The sequence below is a fragment of the Petromyzon marinus genome, unplaced genomic scaffold (genome assembly GCF_048934315.1).
Source record: "Petromyzon marinus isolate PM22_M1 ecotype Great Lakes invasive population unplaced genomic scaffold, UKy_Petmar_22M1.pri1.0 PM_G_Scaffold_9, whole genome shotgun sequence".
NCBI lineage: Eukaryota > Metazoa > Chordata > Hyperoartia > Petromyzontiformes > Petromyzontidae > Petromyzon > Petromyzon marinus.
The window spans coordinates 1,930,097-1,951,970 of NW_027423046.1; the positions used below are offsets into that span (position 1 = coordinate 1,930,097).

The 21,874-nt window shown below is 45.3% G+C and overlaps 2 protein-coding genes across 2 annotated transcripts; both read left to right on the forward strand.

Annotated features, from left to right (window-relative positions):
- Positions 1 to 3,016: 3,016 nt before the first annotated feature.
- On the forward strand, positions 3,017 to 6,340 carry LOC142921789 (uncharacterized; the record flags this gene model as incomplete). Its single annotated transcript, XM_076063123.1, has 1 exon — positions 3,017 to 6,340. A coding segment is annotated over one exon (1,260 nt), but the record flags the coding sequence as incomplete, so codon positions are not given.
- A 3,659-nt stretch (positions 6,341 to 9,999) lies between these two features.
- On the forward strand, positions 10,000 to 13,186 carry LOC142921831 (uncharacterized; the record flags this gene model as incomplete). The annotated part of the gene is made up of 1 exon (XM_076063167.1): positions 10,000 to 13,186. A coding segment is annotated over one exon (1,704 nt), but the record flags the coding sequence as incomplete, so codon positions are not given.
- Positions 13,187 to 21,874: the final 8,688 nt, after the last annotated feature.

Consider the following 21,874-nt stretch of genomic DNA (forward strand, 5'->3'; position numbering starts at 1 on the left):
CGAAGCATCTGCCTCTGGAGCAACTCATTGTCTTTGAAATAGGGAGCACGCTCGGATCATTCATCAGTTACAAGGCATACCACTTGAAAGTTACACGTATAGGAGGAGGTACATTCTCTACAACACGAATTGTAGTTTTGTCTTACGTGTTGACGTAGATTTTGTCTTACTGGGACTATAAATGCTCCTTGCTGATTCACGTCTGGATGTTCGTACCTATCGGTTGAAGCAAACCCCACTGCTGTTGTTGAGACGCTGTGCACCAATAAGGGTCCAACACATTGACGGCCTTCAGGCCAGGAAAGTCACAACATTTGCACACGAAGGACGCATTCACGCAAGTACCCCATGCTCCGTTTTGAAGTTTTAAAATGAAACATCTTTGAATTGTGTTGTGTTTTGAATTAGATGATTTTATTTCCTCATTAAAAGCTTGTATCAATTTACATCTGGAAGACTTCATTGAAAAGGACATTTCATGTGAATTTTCTCTCGTCATTAAGTAGATGGCCTTGCCGGGGGTTCGGACACACAGTGTACACACACACAGTGTACACACACAATGTACACAGTGTACACACACACACTGTACACACACTGTACACACACACAGTGTACACACACACAGTGTATACACATAGTGTACACACACACAGTGTACACACACAGGGTACACAGTGTATATACACACAGTGACACACACACAGTGACACAGTGACACAACAACAACCGCCATTCGCCACTAAGTGGCGGTGACGTCACCACGACGCTTGTGCCAGGCACAGTGACACACAAAGACAAAGATCCCCCGTGTAGCCTTAACAGACTGTAGGGGCAAGTGTTGTTAGCGAGCACCTATGAAGGCCGGAACGGTACACGAGGGGGTGGGTGGCCAGCACCACGCCCGACCGCCTTTGTCTCCCTAGTGGCGATATTTACACACCGCACCAGGTACTCAGTGACACAGCGACACACACAGTGTATACACATAGTGTACACACACACAGTGTACACACACAGTGTACACACACACACACAGTGTATACACAATAATGTCCACGTTGTTGCTGAGCTCACACCCCAAAGGGAGGAAGCAATGGAAAATTAATCTAAATTAACTTAAACTGCAACTCTGTGACGTCACCACTCTGCAGTACGTCCGGCGTGAAACGCCAGGGGGAGGTGTACCTCGCTAGTGACGTCATGTCACCAAGGTATTCACCCCTCCCCCGTCCACCGCGCTCTTGAGCGAGACGTCACCTCCGCTTGGGTCACTGCCGATATCGGTCCAGTGGCAATCCTTATTTGGGCAAAGCTACGCCCAGTGACTGGTGGCTCATTAACATAATGTACCGTTAAAGCCGTCGAGAGTTTATTTCGACGGGGTCAGTGCCCACGCCCCCATCCCTCGACATATGGGCCGGCGTCATTAACATAATTTATTCAGTTGGAGAGCTGCTTGTGGAAGGGCACTGACGTCATACTACTTCCTGCTGTCGCGAGGTAACAGGAAGCTGCCGTGTGCGGGCTTGCACTGAAATCCGAGGTGAGAAATTCTCATCGTTGTGGTGGTTGTTGTGGTGGTGGTTGTTGTTTACCAAGGTAGAGCCTCTCTCGTAGGGATGTCAGTTGAGTAGCAGCGAGCATGGGAATCGATGTCCAGGTTGGAACTTTACAACGCGGGGCCTAGCCACGCGGGGCCTTGCCTCCTGCCCTCGCCTGATTGCATTCACTTTAATTATCTCGCTTAAGTTTAATTTGTCTTCACCCGGCTCGCCACTTTGTAACTTTGTTTTATTGTAAATATTCACGCAGTTTTTATTTTCTTTTGTTAGCAGGCCAAGCCCGCTTGAGCTGCTATACCGCTCTTGTTATCAGAAGCGACCTGCCCACAACAACACAAGGTGAGGCTTTGTCAACGTGTGTGAATGTTTTGACTTAAAACTTTGGTGACTGCAGGAATTAATATTCTTGGTTCTTTCGGTGAATTCACGTAGATAGAAAATAAAATAATAAAAATAAATGAAAAATAAAAAATTTAAAATAAAGCAAAAAACCCACGACGTTTCGATCGCAACACAAGTGGTCTTTATCTTATTAAATTTAATCTGTTATTTTTATTTTCTATCTACGTGACTTTACTGAAAGAACCAACAATACGTGTGTCAATGTATCTATCGGTCAAAGACGCTAAGCGCGTGCCGCTGTTGACTCTGAATGTGTGGAGGGGAACACCTTCACCACGGGGAGAGAGAGAGACAGAGACACGGATAGCCTCGGCTATGTTGATTGATCCTCGATTCATTACTTGGTGGAGTGAGGAAGAATTAATGCTGAGCAGATGAAGGTGGCCAGGCATGGTTCTGGTCACACCGCAACCTTTTTACTCATGGCAGTGTGTGACAGTGTCAAGTTTGTGTTTGCAGTTAAGTCTATTAACTCTATTGCACACGGAGGTTATATCAAAACAATAGTTTATTTTTGTTTTCCTCAGGAACTCTTAATAAGAATGGAAACAGGATGTGAACACAGCACACACATTCAGCTGAAGTCGGAACTGTTCATCCCAGCATTCAAGGACATCTGAGTTGTGATTGAACATTAATTCATGCTATGTCAGCTGAATTTAGCTCTTAGAAATATTCCTTTTGTAGCCAGACAGCCGAAATTGTGTGCTTAGAGTTTTGGGTTATCATTCATTTTGAAGATACGAGGGCTTCCAGGCATGTTTATAACCATTTGCCCTCTCATTGTGTGCCATCACAGCCCGTGTGATGAATTTGGGACACTTTTTCACTACATCATGAATATATGAATAAGTATAGACGTGTAAGTCACATGTGACTATATATTCCTCTGTGCATCGATACTGACGTGTCGATGGTGTGGATATTATTTTTTTCTGTCTGCAGCTGACGCTGGTCTGATGGAGCAAAGGCCGTCGGCACAGCTCGGTACGACAAGTCAACAATGCGACCAGCGTGCATACAGCACGGATCGGACTGGAAATTTGACACATCACCAGAGAACTCGCACGGGAGAGAAACCCTTCAAGTGCACAGTGTGTGGGAAGGCATTTGCATGGCCATCAGTTCTTGAGATACACCAGAGAACTCACACGGGAGAGAAACCCTTCAAGTGCAGTGTGTGTAACAAGGCATTTTCACAGTCATCTGCTCTTAAAAAACACCAGAGAACACACACGGGAGAGAAACCCTTCAAGTGCAGTGTGTGTGGGAAGGCATTTCCAGATTCATCTAATCTTCAAAGACACCAGAGAACACACACGGGAGAGAAACCCTTCAAGTGCAGTGTTTGTGGGAAGGCATTTTCACGGCCATCTGCTCTTAAAAAACACCAGAGAACACACACGGGAGAGAAACCCTTCAAGTGCAGTGTGTATGGGGAGGCATTTGCACAGTCATCTGTTGTTAAAAAACATCAGAGAACACACACTGGAGAGAAACCCTTTAAGTGCACTGTGTGTGGGAAGGCATTTGCCTGGCCATCAGTTCTTCAGACCCACCAGAGAACACACACGGGAGTGAAACCCTTCAGGTGCACCTTGTGCGGGAAGGCGTTTGTACATGTGTCACATCTTCAAAGACACCAGAGAACACACACGGGAGAGAAACCCTTCAGGTGCATTCTGTGCGGGATGGCGTTTGCACAGTCACCACATCTTAAAGTACACCAGAGAACACACACGGGAGAGAAACCCTTCAAGTGCAGTGTGTGTGGGAAGGCGTTTGCACATTCATCTGCTCTTGTAGTACACCAGAGAACACACACGGGAGAGAAACCCTTCAAGTGCACTGTGTGTAGGCAGATGTTTGCAAATTCATCAAATCTTCAAGTACACCAGAGAACACAGAAGCATCAGAAGATCCACAAGGAGTGGAGTCTGAAATCAGCTTGTGAAAGTCAAAGTGCCGCCATGAGCCCATCCCTCATGAAACACGAACCAGAAGAAAATCCCAGTTTGGACACTTTTAAAGTTATCGAGGTGAAATATGAAGAGGTGATGGTGAAATATGAAGAGGTGAAGGTGAAATGTGAAGATGTGATGGTGAAGAGTGAAGAAGTGAAGGTGAAATGTGAAGATGAAGATTCAACTCCAAAATGGGACCTTCACATCGATGGAGGCAACGTGAAGCAGGAGGAGATTTCTGACTGTGAGGCAGAGCGAGGCAACTCCCAACAGTTTGTGGAAGTGGAGGTGTGGGTGGACTTCCTAGACAATACAAAGTCAAGTGGAGACCCGGTAGATGTGTAAGCCAGAGACGATGTCGCTACAATAGATGCATCTTTGTCACAGGCCTTTAATGACAAGAATGTGAAGTTGAACACTCAATTCCTAGGTTCAACCTGCAGAGTAAGAGCGAGCGGCCAGTCTTTGTGGACCTGTGGGTTGGGGAGATCTTTAACCAGGAGCGAGAGCCAAGAAGCTCCCAAGCATTCACTAAATAATTGCATTTACACGGTGCTTGCTTAATAACCTTTGCAACTCCGAGTTTTGTATCGTATCTCGTCTGAAACACTCGAAGAGCATCCCCAAGTAGCAGCTGCCCCTGTGTGGCACAGGGTGGTGGCCCTGCACCGGCCTGCATTTATTATTTTTTTCCGCCTGAGGACGACCGCTTGTGTTACGATCGAAACGTCGTGATCTATTATTATTTTTTCTGCCTACGTGACATTACTGAAAGAATCAAAGAGTATGTGAACAAGAGGCTGTCAGTAGGGGGCGATGATTGATGTTTCATCTCAGTTGTGTAATTTATCGCTAATGTTTAGAATTCGCCAGCATGCAATGGCCTACTCGTTTTGAATGACACAATAGTATGTTTTACATCCACTGTTAAGCAGACGGTGCATATTTTTTCAAATAGCTTTTTAATCAGATGTTATCTGATGCAGTAGATTTCACTGCAGTAATTACATTTTCTTAAAATTCCAGTCAATAATTTAGAATGAACATTTATTTTGGTTCTTTCGTTAAAGTCACGTAGAATGAGATTATAATAATAAAATCAAATAACACAATAAAATTCTCACGACGTTTCGGCCACAACACAAGTGGCTTTCAGGTGAAAGGAACAGACCTGTCGGGACGACAGAGCTTCAATGAACGCTGTTAAGATTCGTAGCATCTTTTAAGCTGGTTTAGAGAGGTGAGGCACCTTGACAAAGGGGTTTACATATAAAACAGGAGAATTTAGCATTGAAATAGCTGAGTGATTAGCTTGTGACTGGTCATAGAAATAGACTGGTCATAGAAATTGCTTTATTGTTTTATTTTATTAATTTATTATTTTATTCTCATTCTACGTGACTTAAGATGAATCCTTGCAGTCACGAAAGCTTTAAATCGAAATTTAGAATGAACACTTGTCTGATTTTGTGTGTACGTGCATCACTTTTTTTTTATAAGGGTCAAACATTGAATTAGTGATGTTAGGACAAAGTGCGTGTGTGTTTTGGAAGCAACCTGTACAGATAACTCAGGTGAGACCCGATGTTCTTGTGATACAGGTCAAAGGGTATTTTTGTGTTTCAGGAAGCATCTGGAGCAACTCATTGTCTTTGACATAGGAAGCACACTCGGATAATTCATCAGTTACAAGGCATACCACCTTAAAGTTACACGCAGAGGAGATACATTCTCTACAACACGAATTATAATTTTGTCTTACGTGTTGACGTAGATTTGTCGAACTTGGACTAGAAATGCTCTTTGCTGATTCACGTCTGGATGTTCACAACCATGGCTTGAAGCAAGCCCCACTACTGTTGAGACATTGTCCACCAAAACTGGTCCACAGTTGGCTTGCACTGAATCAATGCTGCAGTAATTATGGACTCGCACGAAGGCCGTGGGATTTATATTTTGTGTTCAACATTCCCTTGTTTCGTGGAGAGACCGATTAAATTAAAGACGTCTTGTCTGCTGATCTTGTTCATATCTGTGTACATCGATATCCCACATTGCTTGCACGTACACACCACACGCAATTAAATCAATAAAAATAAGAACGACTTCCGGGGATTGCGAAGATCGAGGAATCTCTTTCAATGGAGCGAGTTCAGTGTGTTCGATTCAACATCTCTCTGTCTCTGTCCGTCTGTGTCATCTGTTTGCCTCTGTGTTTCTCTCTGCCTGTCTCTCTGTCGTCTCTGTGTTCCTCTTGTCTGTGTCTATCTGCCTGTCTTGTCTGTGTGTGTGTCTCTCTATCAGCGTCTATCCAACCGTATTCAACGACTGTCAGTAGCAACACGCGCCCGGTCAACTTGCATGGCCCGTGACTCAAACTTGCTCAAAGGAGTGTTTATCTGTAATTTATTTCGCACCATACCTAGCCAACCGTGTTAATCCATGGGTCTCTGTGTGTGTGTCTGTGTGTGAGTCTCTGTGTGTGTATCTGTGTGAGTCTCTGTGTGTGTGTGTCTGGAACTTATTTCGCACCGTACGTAACCGAACCTGCCCAGGAGGAGCGGCTGGTATCTGTGGAGCTGTGGGCCGGGTAAATCTGTGAGCAGGAGCGAGAGACAATTAAGCTCCCAATCATTCACTACGTTATAAACAACATATTTGCACTCATAAGTCGCTTGCCTAATTGCCTCAGCAACTCGGTGTTTCGTATCGAACCTCATCTCAAACAATGGAAGGGCGCCCCCTAGTGGCAGCTCCCCCTGTGTGGCACAAGGTGGCCCTGCACCGGCCTGCACATGGACATGAGTCTGTCGGTAGGGGGCGATCATTGATGCGTCATCTCCCTGTGGAGTTTCTGGATAGTGTCTGGAATTGCCACAATTTTGACCGTGACACCAACATGCAATGTGCGTTGTGAGTGACACAGTGGTTTGTTTGACATCCGCTGTTAAGCAGAACAGCGCATATTGTGGTGAATGTTTCTGGGGTAGCCAGATATGCCTGTCGGATTTGAATCTTGAACCTCGGCAATAAAGAGAAAGCGCTACCATATTCCTGGTTCTTTCGGTAAAGTCACGTAGATAGAAAAATAAATGATAAAAAATAATAAATTAACATTTTCATAATAAATAAAAATAATAAATTGAAAATAAATTGATGAAAAGATGCCATGGGTCGACTGACTGAGATGACTGGCCAATGCACCACCTGTGCCCCCCACTACACACACACAGTGTACACACACACAGTGTACACACACACAGTGTACACACACACAGTGTACACACACACAGTGTACACACACACAGTGTGTATGTACATACATAGTGTATATACGTACACACAGTGTACACACACTGTACACACACACAGTGTACACACAGTGTACACACACACACTGTATACACAGTGTACAAACACAGTGTACACACACACATTGTACACACACACAGTGTATACACACAGTGTATACACACAGAGTACACACACACAGTGTACACACAAACACAGTGTGTACACACACACAGTGTACACACACACAGTGTATACACACAGTGTATACACACACATACACAGTGTACACACACACACAGTGTACACACACAGTGTACACACACACACAGTGTACGTACACACACAGTGTATACACAATAATGTCCACGTTGTTGTTGTAGCTGAGCCCACACACCCAAGGGAGGGAGCAATGTAAAATGAATCTAAATCAACTAACTCCAATCCCGCTCTGTGACGTCACCACTCTGCATTACCTCATCGGCGTGAAACGCCAGGGGCAGGTGTACCTCGCTAGTGATGTCATGTCACCAAGGTATTCAACCGCTCTCTTGAGCGTGACGTCACCTCCGCTTGGGTCACTGCCGATTGCGTTCCAGTGCCAATCCTTATTTGGGCAAAGCTACGCCCAGTGACTGGCGGCTCATTAACATAATGTATTCGTTAAAGCCGTCGCGAGTTTATTGCGACGAGTTCAGCACTCACAACATATGGGCGCAACATTAACATAATTTATTCATTCGATAATTCAGTTACGGAGCCGCTCATTGTGGGAGGAGCGTGTCTCGTACCCCCGAAGTGACGTCACATCACCTGCTGCCGCGTGACGTCACGAGGTAACAGGAAGCTATCGCTTCCTGCACTAAAATCCGAGGTGAGAAATTCTCATTGCGATTGTGGTTGTTGTGGTGGTGGTTGTGGTTGTTGTTTACCAAGGTAGAACCTCGCTCTCTCTCGTAGGGATGTCAGTTGAGTAGCAGCGAGCATGGGAATCGATGTCCAGGTTGGAACTTTACAACGCGGGGCCTAGCCACGCGGGGCCTTGCCTCCTGCCCTCGCCTGATTGCGTTTACTTTAATTATCTCGCTTAAGTTTAATTTGTCTTCACCCGGCTCGCCACTTTGTAACTTTGTTTTATTGTAAATATTCACGCAGTTTTTATTTTCTTTTGTTACCAGGCCAAGCCCGCTTGAGCTGCTATACCGCTCTTGTTATCAAAAGCGACCTGCCCACAACAACACAAGGTGAGGCTTTGTCAACGTGTGTGAATGTTTTGACTTTAAACTTTGGTGACTGCAGGAATTAATATTCTTGGTTCTTTCGGTAAAGTCACGTAGATAGAAAATTAAATAACAAAATAACAGATATTAATTTTTCTTTTTTTAAATGAAGCAAAACACCCCACAACGTTTCTATGGCAACATTAATGTTGAAGATGCGAGGGCTTACAGGAATATTTATGACATTTGCCCTCTCATTGCGTGCCATGACAGTGCTGTTTGCACAGTCACACATAGTCACTGTAAGATGTTTTTCTTGGTCGTGTATTTGTTTTGTTGCTTGTTGTGGTTGCACCCGATTCAAGAGCCGAATGGCTCACGGGACTATAACCAAAATAAATCAAACTGAAAATAAAAAAACTGAAACCGCGTGATGAATTTTTGGAAAGTTTTTCACTGCATCTCGAAATATATATAAAAGGCAAAGTTGTGATTGTGTGTGTTGTCTGTTCAAAATGTTTAGCGTACTTCCCGACATGCAACAAACTGGAAATTTGCCATGTGGGTACTTTCCAGACTGTACACCGTGCAAACATTATACAAATACACTTTTGTGTGTTTTTTTTTGGGGGGGGAGCTCAATAATGTATAGATTTTTTGCACGGCAAGTGAGCTGTGACGTCAAATCTGTCACGTGACCCTCGCATGTGGAAGCGTCACGCATTGTAGTGTAGCGGTTAGCGTTGTCTGTGTGTGTGTCTGTGTGTGTTTCTGTGTGTGTGTATCTGTGTATCTAGGTCGACTCAGCCTCAAATGAGTACCTGGTGCGGTGTGTAAACATCGTCACTAGGGAGACAAAGGCGGTCGGGCGTGGTGCTGGCCACCCACCCCCTTGTGTACCGTTCCGGCCTTCATAGGTGCTCGCTAACAGCACTTGTCCCTACAGTCTGTTAAGGCTATACGGGGGATCTTTGTATGTGTGTGTCTGTGTGTGTGTGTGGAAGCGTCACGCATTGTAGTGTAGCGGTTAGCGCTACGCCGCGCTATGAACCGCTTCTGGGCCTCCCCTAGGTCGACTCAGCCTCAAACGAGTAACTGCTGTGGTGGTGTGAACATCGCCACTGGGGAGACAAAGGCGGCCGGACGTGGTGGATCCAAGTCCCGGGCGAAGCCGGGTAGTACAGCTAGTCATGAATACATGAATGAATATAGACGTGTAAGTCACGTGTGACTGTATATATTAATTCCTCCATGGCTCGATACTGACGTGTAGATGGTGTGGATATTCTTATTTTCTGTCTGCAGCTGACGCTGGTCTGATGGAGCAAAGGCAGTCAGCACAGCAGCTCGGTACGACAAGTCAACAATGCGACCAGCGTGCATACAGCACGGATCGGACTGGAAATTTTACACAGCACCAGAGAACTCGCACAGGAGAGAAAGCCTTCAAGTGCACTGTGTGTGACAAGGCATTTGCATGGTCATCAGTTCTTGAGACCCACCAGCGAACACACACAGGAGAGAAACCCTTCAAGTGCACTGTGTGTGTAAAGGCATTTTCACAGTCATTTGCTCTTAAAAAACACCAGAGAACACACACGGGAAAGCAACCCTTCAAATGCACTGTGTGGGAAGACATTTTCAGATTCATCTACTCTTAAAACACACCAGAGAACACACACGGGAGAGAAACCCTTCAGGTGCAGTGTGTGTGGGAAGACATTTTCATGGTCATCTGCTCTTAAAACACACCAGAGAACACACACGGGAGAGAAACCCTTCAAGTGCAGTGTGTGTGGGAAGACGTTTTCAGATTCATCTACTCTTAAAAAACACCAGAGAACACACACGGGAGAGAAACCCTTCAGGTGCAGTGTGTGTCGGAAGACATTTTCAGGTTCATTTGCTCTTAAAACACACCAGAGAAGACACACGGGAGAGAAACCCTTCAAGTGCAGTGTGTGTGACAAGGCATTTGCATGGCCATCAGTTCTTAAGACCCACCAGAGAACTCACACAGGAGAGAAACCCTTCAGGTGCAGTGTGTGTGGGAAGGCATTTTCACGGTCATCTGCTCTTAAAATACACCAGAGAACACACACAGGAGAGAAACCCTTCAGGTGCATTTTGTGTGGGATGATGTTTGCACAGTCATCAAATCTTCAAGTACACGAGAGAACACACACGGGAGAGAAACCCTTCAAGTGCACTCTGTGCGGGAAGACGTTTTCACAGTCACCACATCTTAAAGTACACCAGAGAACACACACGGGAGAGAACCCCTTCAAGTGCAGTGTCTGTGTGAAGGCATTTTCATGGTCATCTGCTCTTAAAACACACCAGCGAACACACACAGGAGAGAAACCCTTCAGGTGCAGTGTGTGTGGGAAGACATTTTCAGATTCATCTACTCTTAAAAAACACCAGAGAACACACACGGGAGAGAAACCCTTCAGGTGCAGTGTGTGTGGGAAGGCATTTTCAGATTCATTTGCTCTTAAAACACACCAGAGAACACACACGGGAGAGAAACCCTTCAGGTGCAGTGTGTGTGGGAAGGCATTTTCAGATTCATTTGCTCTTAAAACACACCAGAGAACGCACACGGGAGAGAAACCCTTCAAGTGCAGTGTTTGTGGGAAGGCATTTTTAGATTCATCTAATCTTCAAAGACACCAGAAAACACACACGGGAGAGAAACCCTTCAAGTGCACTGTTTGTGGGAAGGCATTTTCACGGTCATCTGCTCTTAAAAAACACCAGAGAACACACATGGGAGAGAAACCCTTCAAGTGCAGTGTGTGTGGGAAGGCATTTGCAAATTCATCAAATCTTCAAGTACACCAGAGAACGCACAAGCATCAGAAGATCCACAAGGAGTGCAGTCTGAAATCAGCTTGTGAAAGTCAAAGTGCCGCAATGAGCCCATCCCTCATGAAACACGAACCGGAGGAAAATCCCAGCTTCGACACTTTTAAAGGTATCGAGGTGAAATATGAAGAGGTGATGGTGAAATGTGAAGAAGTGAAGGTGAAATGTGAAGAAGTGATGGTGAAGAGTGAAGAAGTGAAGGTGAAATGTGAAGATGAAGATTCAAATCCAAAATGGGACCTTCACATCGATGGAGGCAACGTGAAGCAGGAGGAGAATTCTGACTGTGAGGCAGAGCGAGGCAACTCCCAGCAGTTTGTGGAAGTGGAGGTGTGGGTGGACTTCCTCCGAGACAATACAAAGTCAAGTGGAGACCCGGTAGATGTGTAAGCTTGAGACAATGTCGCTCCAATAGATGCACCTTTGTCACAGGCCTTTAATGACAAGAACGTGAAGTTGGACACTCAGTTCCTTGGTTCAACCTGCAGGGTAAGAGCGGCCAGTCGTTGTGGACCTGTGGGTTGGGTAGATCTTTAACCAGGAGCGAGAGACAATAAGCCCCCAAGCATTCACTATGTTATAATAATTGCATTTACACGGTGCTTTCTTAACCGCCTCAGCAACTCAGAGTTTTGTGTCGTACCTCGTCTGAAACATCCCCAAGTAGCAGCTGCCCCTGTGTGGCACAAGGTGGTGGCCCTGCACCGGCCTGCATGTGGACAAGAGCCTGTCAGTAGGGGGCGATGATTGATGCGTCATCTCAGTTGTGTAGTTTGTAGGCAATCTTGATTCGAAGCTTTCGTGACTGCAGGAATCCACACTCTTGAATTCTTTCAGTAAAGTCACCACGTAGTAGAAACATAACAGATCACGGCGTTTAGATCACAACACAAGCAATCATCATCAGGTGGGACAACCACAGCAAGAGAAACTGCTGAAGTAGTAGGCGCCTACTCCAGCAGTTTCTTCTTCTTGCTGCTGTGCTTGTCCCACCTGATGACGATTGCTTGTGTTGCCATCGAAGTGCCGTGATCTATTTGTAGCGTAATGGTTTGAATTTGCTACATTTTGACCCAGGCGCCAGCATGCAACGGCCTACTCGTTTTGAATGATGCAACAATAGTACGGTGTACATACACTGTTAAGCAGACGGTGCGTATTTGTAAAATAACTTCTTGTTAATACGATGTAACGTGATGCAGTCAATTTCGCTGCAGAAATTCTATTTTGTTAATATGCCTGTCAATAATTTAGAATGAATACTTGTCTGATTGTGCGCGTGCATGTAACATTTTGTCTGAGGGTCAAACATTGAATAAGTGATGTTTGGACAAAGTGTGTGTGTGTTTTGGAAGTAAGCTGTACAGAGAACTCAGTTGAGATCCGTTGTTCTTGTGATACAGGTCAAAGGGTATTTTTTTGTTCCACGAAGCGTCTGCCTCTGGAGCAACTCATTGTCTTTGAAATAGGGATCACGCTCGGATCATTCATCAGTTACAAGGCATACCACTTGAAAGTTACACGTATAGGAGGAGGTATATTATCTACAACACGAATTGTAGTTTTGTCTTACGTGTCGACATAGATTTTGTCTAACTAGGACTAGAAGTGCTCCTTGCTGATTGACGTCTGGATGTTCGTACCTATCGGTTGAAGCAAACCACACTGCTGTTGTTGAGACGCTTTGCACCAATAAGGGTCCAACACATTGACAGCTTTCAGGCCAGGAAAGTCACAACATTTGCACACGAAGGACGCATTCACGCAAGTACCCCATGCTCCGTTTTGAAGTTTTAAAATGAAACATCTTTGAATTGTGTTGTGTTTTGAATTAGATGATTGTATTTCTTCATTAAAAGCTTGTCTCAATTTACATCTGGAAGACTTCATTGAAAAGGAGATTTCGTGTGAATTTTCTCTCAACGTTAAGTAGACGGCCTTGCCGGGGGTTCGGTTCGATGCGGACTATCACCTGTTTGGGATTGCGGGATCGAGCTAAGGCGACACGGAGCTGCTGGCCATGCGAGAAGACCGCCGTCTGCAGATCGATTCCAACGTAATCGAACGTCTGTCCCTGCGCCTCTGTCGTCAATGCAGGGGGTGCGTAGGTTTGCAGCGCCCCCTGCATGAAAACAACGGAAAGGTGCAGCGCTCATCACAGATAGATAAAGTTGTGCGCTTATATTTAAAATGTTATTTTATAAGGTGATGTTGAAATCGAAAAGTGTTTGGCCAGTTGATGATTTCAATCAGATTGATTAATTTATTATGAACCACATCCAAGCTTTTGTGGTCCTGTTGAGCTAAAGTTGGAAAAAGTCCGTGACTATAACTTCGCTCAATATTGTAAACGTGTTCTTTGGTTCTTTCGGTAAAGTCACGTAGAATGAGAATAAAATAATAAATTGATAAAATAATAATATTCTCACGACGTTTCGGCCACAACACAAGTGGCCTTCATCAGGTGAAGGGACGAGATTGTCTACGAGACTGTCTACCAGACAGTCTCGTCCCTTCACCTGATGAAGGCCGCTTGTGTTGTGGCCGAGACGTCGTGAGAATATTGTGTTATTTTATATTATCAATTTATTATTTTATTCTCATTCTACGTGACTTTACCGAAAGAACCAAAGAAGATGAATCATTGCGGTCACGAAAGCTTTAAATCGAAATTGTAAACGTGTTTCTATTATTTAGTTATTGTTTAATACAAAGCACTTCAGATAATGGGTTTCAAGATGTATTTGAATGGCACGTTCGTTGTTCCGTTGTTTAATGGCTTGGACGTCATGGCAAATGGCTTCCATCGATGTGGAAGTCAATGGTGGATGATAATTTGACATTTCGGTGTTGATTTGGAGTAGATTGTTTAACTGTTGCATACTGGGTGGTGAAATGCTTTGCCGAGTACCTGAACTGTTTGACCAACTGAATTCATGAAGAGTTCGATACGAGTTTGAGCGTTAATATTCTTGCGGAACGACGAAGATCTGATATTTTAAAGATTCCTGATCGTACGTTTATTGCGACAATGTTCACGGGGAACACGTGTGGAGGAGAGTTCCAGTTGAAGTCTCCCCTTACCTGGCAACCATGGTGGCTGTCCGCTGATCACTCTCGCTCCGTCACAGCTACGAGCTGTAGGGACAGGATTCTCCACCCTGGCGCTGTTTTAATTCACAGCACCAAGAGTGGAGAGCCTCATCCCTGTAGTGCCCTCCTGTTGTGCCGCATCATTTACCGCGTAACGAGGCAACGTTTTCATTAGTGCGTTCCACTACACACCCACACGAGCGAACCATGTGCAACAGTGTGCGTACATACAGACACGAACAAACACGCGGGTGCACATACACACACGAGCGCTTACTTGCAAACACGGGACGAGTGGAGATGCAAACACGGGTGTGGTCACCACCTGGCTAGCTACACTAGTCACGTGATAACTAGTATACTAAACTATACACTACACTATACACTACTATACACTACACTATACACTACACTATACACTGCAACTATACACTACACTACTATACACTACACTACACTATACACTACACACTACACTACTATACACTACACTACTATACACTACACTATACACTACTACACACTAGTGCTGCACTAGTCCCCAAACTGCAAAGACAAAGGCTCCCCAATGTAGACTGACGCATCCACAGACCCACACGTGGACCCACGGACTCGCACAGAAACCCACGGACTCATCGACTCCCACTGGGCGTGCGCTGTTAGCTAGCACCGGTGAGGGTCGCGATGGAACAACACCAGGGGCTGGTGTGGACAGAACCACGGCTGGCCGCTCTCAAATTCTGATGTTAGCACCCCCACCCACCTCACCACCTTAATTATGGCTGAGTCCACCTAAGTGACGCTCAGGACTGCTTCAGGTAAGGGGCCGACCTTAAATGACGTCACGTGATTTTAGAGGATTTTTGACCCCTCCCCCATCGTCATACGACGTCACGAAAAGTCAGACCCCTCCCCCTCAAATGTGACGTAACAAAGCTCTGCCCCCCCCCCCCCCAAAAAATAAAACATGCTTCAAATCCCTTTAAACTATTGTCATTGTTGTGCGTCGTTAATGTGGCGCTGCACTCTGATGTTGTAGGTAGAAAACATTACAAAGTCTATTTAAGTAGAACGCGTTTATATTTATTTAAAGTTGCGCAATTTGATGTGACGTCACTTTTCTCAACCCCCCCCCCCCCTTGTCACATCACAAACGTCTGAGCCCGCCCCCCCCCCCTCTAGGTGCGTGACGTCATTCACGGACGGCCCCTAATTGTCGCTGGTATTGGCCGTGAGCGAGAATAGCGCAGCGCCGCTAACCGCTACGCCGCGATGGTGCCCTTACCTGCATGACCAGAGACGCGGTCAGACGATGGGTGAGCCGCTGGTGCGGGCAGGACGAATGATCTCGGGCGTACCTCCTGGCGTGGAAGGCGAGGGAGGTCGGAGTGCGCGTGTGAAGAGAGACGGCAAGGGGCGGGAGGAGAGGGGGGCGATCGGACGGAGTGGAAGCAGGAGGACGAGGGCAGGAGAGGCAGCGGAGCCGTGGAGGAGTCTGGGCGCGCTTGATGGTGAAAGTTGACGTGGACGCACGCTGCAGAAGAGAAGAAAATCTTCACGCTCGGCGCCACACACAACCAGACGTAGCTCACCTCATCCGTCTTGCTGACGATGTGTAGGACGACTAGACTCTGAATGTCTTGTAGCTCTGTGGAAAGAAGGAGAGGTGTCTTGGGTCCAACAAGGCCCTCTGCCACCGGTGTGGGCGGGGGGGGGTACCCTAGTGGAGGGCTGATCGTGGGAGTGAGTCGAGGGGAGGGTGAGTGGTGGTTGACATGAATTTGAATTCTTATACATGCTATGTATTGTAACATTTATTGTCGTATGGGTTTACATATGGTAGAACATATAGGCTATTAGACGAGGACCAATTCAGTGCTAACATCGTTAACACGGACCCACATCCTCATCAGGGACCAACATCGTCAACAGGGATGCTCGCCTCGTCAATAGAGACCCACATCAAAAGAGACGCTCACCTCTTTAATCCAGACCCATATCTTCAATCGGGACCCACATCGTCAACAGTGACCCACAACATGAATATGGACACTCACCTCGTCAGTAGGGACCCACATCGTCAACAGTGACCCACAACATGAATATGTTCACGTTTTTTGTTTGTTGCAGTTGCACCCGAGTCAAGGGCCGCACGGCTCACAGGGCTCTACACCTGACACGTGAAACTTAAATTAAACTGAAGACGACGTCTCACCAGCATGCGTCTATCCTCCACGCGTGGCCTCTGTCACGCGACTTCCACAATTTCGCCTGAGAGTCTCCTGCCGCGTGCCCCCATAGGTCTTCTCCATCGGTCGCTCGACTCGCGTAGACCGTTCATCCACGTGGTCCATGTGGTCAAAGAAGAAGTTGGTACCAGCCAAGGCAGCACAACGCCAGTAACACAGACTTATGTAAATGGTCGATAAGAGTGAAGTACAGTACGTCATAACCCACTCATTTCTAATTGCTAATGCTGTGCCACCTCTGGTTCTAAGGCAAAGTGAAATGTCTGCTCTGGGCCGGTCAAGGACACCATTTCTGGGATGAAACTATCACATTCACGACACGTGATAAAGCATATAAGCAGTATGCACTGCTGTAACCTTAGCAGGTACCACCACGGTCAGTATGCACTGCTGTAGTGAAAGCAGGTACCACTACAGTATGCACTGATGTAATTATAGCAGGTACCACTAGTCAGTATACCTGCTGTAATCATAGCAGGTACCACTAGTCAGTATGTACTGCTGTAATCATAGCAGGTACCACCACAGCCAGTATGCACTGCTGTTATAGCATAAAAAAGATAACGATACTATCATAGAATGTTAACTAAACGAGCATACATTTTTAACTAATTTAGGATAAACATTAAACTTAATGAGTATGGATAAATAAACTACATTAGCATACAGATTAAAACTAATTAGCATAGGACAATCGTTGACCAATCGCTGCGCACCACCGCCGGAGACGCGCCCAGGTTTGCCTCTCGACCAAGCGGATCGCTGGCCCTCCCCCCTCCCCACTTTGGCACGCGGCGACCAATCAGATCGCGGGAGGACGCTACCATTTTTAATGCGTGAGTGTTTAGTTTTGTTTTAATTATTTTAATCTTTAAAGTTCGCGAGTGTCAAGGTAAGCTACGTTGACTTTTTTTAAAAGCATTTTCTCAAGAGAACCGTTGTTGCTGCTGCTGCTGCTGTGAAAGGCCCGGTACACCCTGAGGCCTTGCCTAGACTAGGACAGCCTTGATGTCACGTGGGTCCACACTCTTTGTTTCTTTCGGTAAAGTCACGGAGGTAGAAAATAAAATGTATTTATTATTTATTTTAATTACATTTTATTTTATACCTACGTTACATTTAATTTAAATTTTTAATTTAATTAAAATGTATTTTATACCTACTTATTTTTTTATAAATGAATATTTTTTATAATTTAAATTAAATTTATTTTATGTTATACCTACGTTAAATTTAATTTAATTTTGTAATAAATTAAATTTTATTTTTTTTATTTCATACCTACGTAAAATTAAATTGAAATTTTTAATAAATTAAATTTATTTAAATTAATTTTATTTTATACCTACGTTAAATTAAATTTATTTTATTTAAATTAAAATTATTTTATACCTACGTTAATTTTTTCTATAAATTCTTTTTTTAATTTAAATTAATTTTATCTTATACCTACGTTAAATTAAATGTTTTAATAAATTACATTTATTTTATTTAAATTACATTTATTTTATTTAATACCTACGTTTAATTTAATTTTTTAAATAAATGACATTATTTTATTTAAATTCATTTTATTTTATACCTACGTTAAATTAATTTTTCAATAAATTAAATTATTTTATTTAAATACATTTTTTTAAAAATAAATTACATATATTTTATTTAAATTAAATTTATTTTATACTTACGTTAAATTAAATGTTTTAATCAAATTTCTTTTACATGTACAGTCATTTTAACTGCTCTGACTGCTACAAGCTAAGTGCGGCCTGGAAGCGTATTATTAAGTAATACATTTTACAATTACAATTCCTTATAGAGGAACCCCATACTAATTAACTGACTACGTATCTATATAATTAAAATACCGCACGCAGATACCGCAAAAGCGGACCCCGTTGTCAATGATATAATTCGATGTACGTACAGCAGTTGCTGTATGTACATCATTAAAATGACACCGATTGCAATACGTCACCAAAGACGACACAATTTTAATTTGACCCCCGGGTCTGATCGCGTTAACTGTGCAGGTGGCGGGTCGAGAGGTTACTTGCACGTGTGTGCAGCTTGTTGAATATTGACGTGCGATGACTTGTGGAGAGGAAGAATGATGATGGCGATACAAGTCTTGAAGTCTGACGTTGTTCTCCTAGTCGTGTAGCCTACCGCGTTTCCTCTGTGGAACTTTTTATTTTGTTGATTCTAACGATGTAACTGACGTAGGGCGGGCTTGGGAGCGGCGTTGACGATGTGTTTTGGCGTTGCACCAACCAGCACCTTTGCATTCAGAAGTTGGAGGTGCTTTGATTGTTACAGCGAGAGGTGGAATCATCACCGCCATCGTCATGGGTTTAAGTGGGCACGGAGCCCGTCAAGGGAATGGGTAGGTAGAGTAATGGGGTTGGAGAGTATACACAACTTGCATTTCTAGTCATTTCAACAATTTATGGGCATGCGCATCATTAACAGTATCCTGATTGATGAGCTAAACAAAATCGCAATTTAATCATCAATCTATTGTCATAAATGAGTCCGAAATATCAATAGTCATGCTCAAAACCGCATTCCTATTGTTATAAAAAATCATTGTACCCCCATTCATGATGACAATTCCAATATGGTCATTATGATGCTCAGAATTAGTTATATTCTCAGAATCATGAACATTTATTAAAACAGCAGTGTGCTCAAAATGCTCATTTAACAATTTCAACATGTACACAATCAATTCCAAGAGTCTTATCCAAGTAAGTCCTATGTATCGTGGTGTTTTCATGCGTATCCATTATTGCGTGCCCCCCCCCAAAAAATATACAAAAGTCTATTTTTATAATGTTTGCACGGTGTACAGTCTGGAAATTACCCACATGGCAAATTTAAAGCTTGGTGCGTGTCGGGAAGTACGCTAAACATTTTGAACAGACGCACACATTCACAACTTTGCCTTTGATATATATGGAGATTGGTAATAAATTGTTAATTTAACTACTTTCAAGCTGACTGATTGGAAATAGGAATAGCACTGGCTCACCACGGGGCTTGTCGCATGGTATCTGGGCACTTTATTTGAAGCGTAAACCCCACAGTGTGTGAGTTAAATTCCTCGCAAGTTGCGTCCACAGAGACAGACAGACAATGACGTTTCTAGGTAAGAGTAAGAAATTAATCTACGTGTCGAGGAGAGACGAGAGAGCCAAGAGGTCACCTCGTTAGACGGGGCGGCGCGTCAACCTTAGTCACGTGACTGAAGGAGTGTGGGCGTGCCGTGCGTGTGTGTCGTGTACCCACACGCACGCCCCACTAGACACCCACACGCACGCCCCACTAGACACCCACACGCACGCCCCGCTAAACACCCACACGCACGCCCCACTAAACACCCGCACGCACGCCCCACTAAACACCCACACACACGCCCCACTAGACACCCACACGCACGCCCCACTAGACACCCACACGCACGCCCCACTAAACACCCGCACGCACGCCCGTAGGGTCTCGAGGAGGGATCTACCCGGCACGGTGGGTCTTCACCCGAGGGCCCCCGCTAGCGGGGACGTCCCGCGGTTTCCCCGGACCGGGAAATTGTCCGAGCCCCCCCCAGACCGAATTACGCATGGCGGCGTGGGAGGGAACGGCCCCTAGGAGGATCTAAGAGAGAGCGAGGGACCGAGGGGATTGTCGGCGAGTCGGCGGCGGCGGGGGAAACGCAGAGCGCTCAAAACGTCCGCGGGAAGGATTCGAGCGGACGCGCGGGATGACGTCACGTGACCCGGGGATTGACGGGCTTTGAGAACGTAATGGGGGGTTGAAGGAGGGCAAATTGGGATCGGGGTTCTTCTGGAGCGGCGAGAGAGAAGAACGGCCGCCCTCGGCGGTCCGCGGGGGACGCCTCCGGGGCCGGGTTCGGCCGACGACGACTGCCCGGGGCAAAGTCTCCGAGGCGAGCGTCTTCCCCCCCAACAACGCCCCTCCCGCCGCCGCGCAGCTGGAAAGGCGAGCGAGCACGGGCGGCCGATCCGGGCCCAGTTCGCGGCGAGCCCCGGCCGGGGGGGACGGTCGCTCTCCGCCGAGGGGAGGCGGCAAGAGGTCAGGGCGCGGTCCGCAGGGAGCCCGGCTGGAGGGGAGGCCCGCAAGCCAAGGGGTCGCCATTCACGCCGGGAGTAAAAACCTTGGGGCAGGGTTGGCCGGCCGACGCGTTGCGCGTGAAGAGGGCTCAAAGGAGCGGTGGGACAGCGATCGGCGTCACCGCTGTGCGTGTGGGCGACTCCGATCAGTGCGGGTACCACGTGATCTCACGTACAAATAAATAATTAAATAGGCGACCGCTATTTAATTTTTAATTAATTGATTCCGAGCCGCCGGGCGGCTTGTTGACACGACGGCTTAGTGAAATAATTAATTGGTTATTTCATACCAGCTGCGAGCGGGCGATTACATCACGTTTAAACGTCATCACATTTAAACGTCATCACATTTAAACGACATGACGTCACATTTAAACAACGACAAGATGACGTCATCCGCACGGTTAGGACGCGCGCCAAATTAACCCCTAGGCTTCCGTCAAACGGCACAAAAAAAACTAAAAAAATTACTGTCTCGTTGAATCTTTTGTTCTGTTCAATTTATTTCAAAGCCGTCGTATGATGAGACGAAGAAGCAATTTGTAAGTATCACGGTATAATAATTATTATTATTTTACGTGGCATATCTCACAAAAACTCGTGGTCAAACTCCTCGATTATTTCGTGAAAGTCCACGTAGAAACGAGAAAATAACACATTAAATAATGGCAACACGACGTTTCGATCATGATCAGGTTTAAATGAAAGAGAAAACGAACCTAGTAAAGTTAATAATATTAATATAATTCAATAAAACACACACAGAGACGTCTCACACAACGGTCAACACCCTACCTGGTTGATTGACGTTGGAAGACCACGCCCACACACGTGATCGTCTAACACGGTCGATTCCCACGTATTTACAGTAGGAATCGATTAATGAAGGTTCATTTTAGACCACTGTTGAGTCCCATGTTATCACAACGGAAATCGATTTCATTAGCCTAATCCATTATAAATCGATTCCCATGTTATCCCAAAGGAAATCGACTCCATACATTCATAACTCACCTATAATCGATTCCTAATTTTATCCCACGAGGAATCGACGCGTGTAAAGTTAATCGAACCTTAAATCGATTTTCT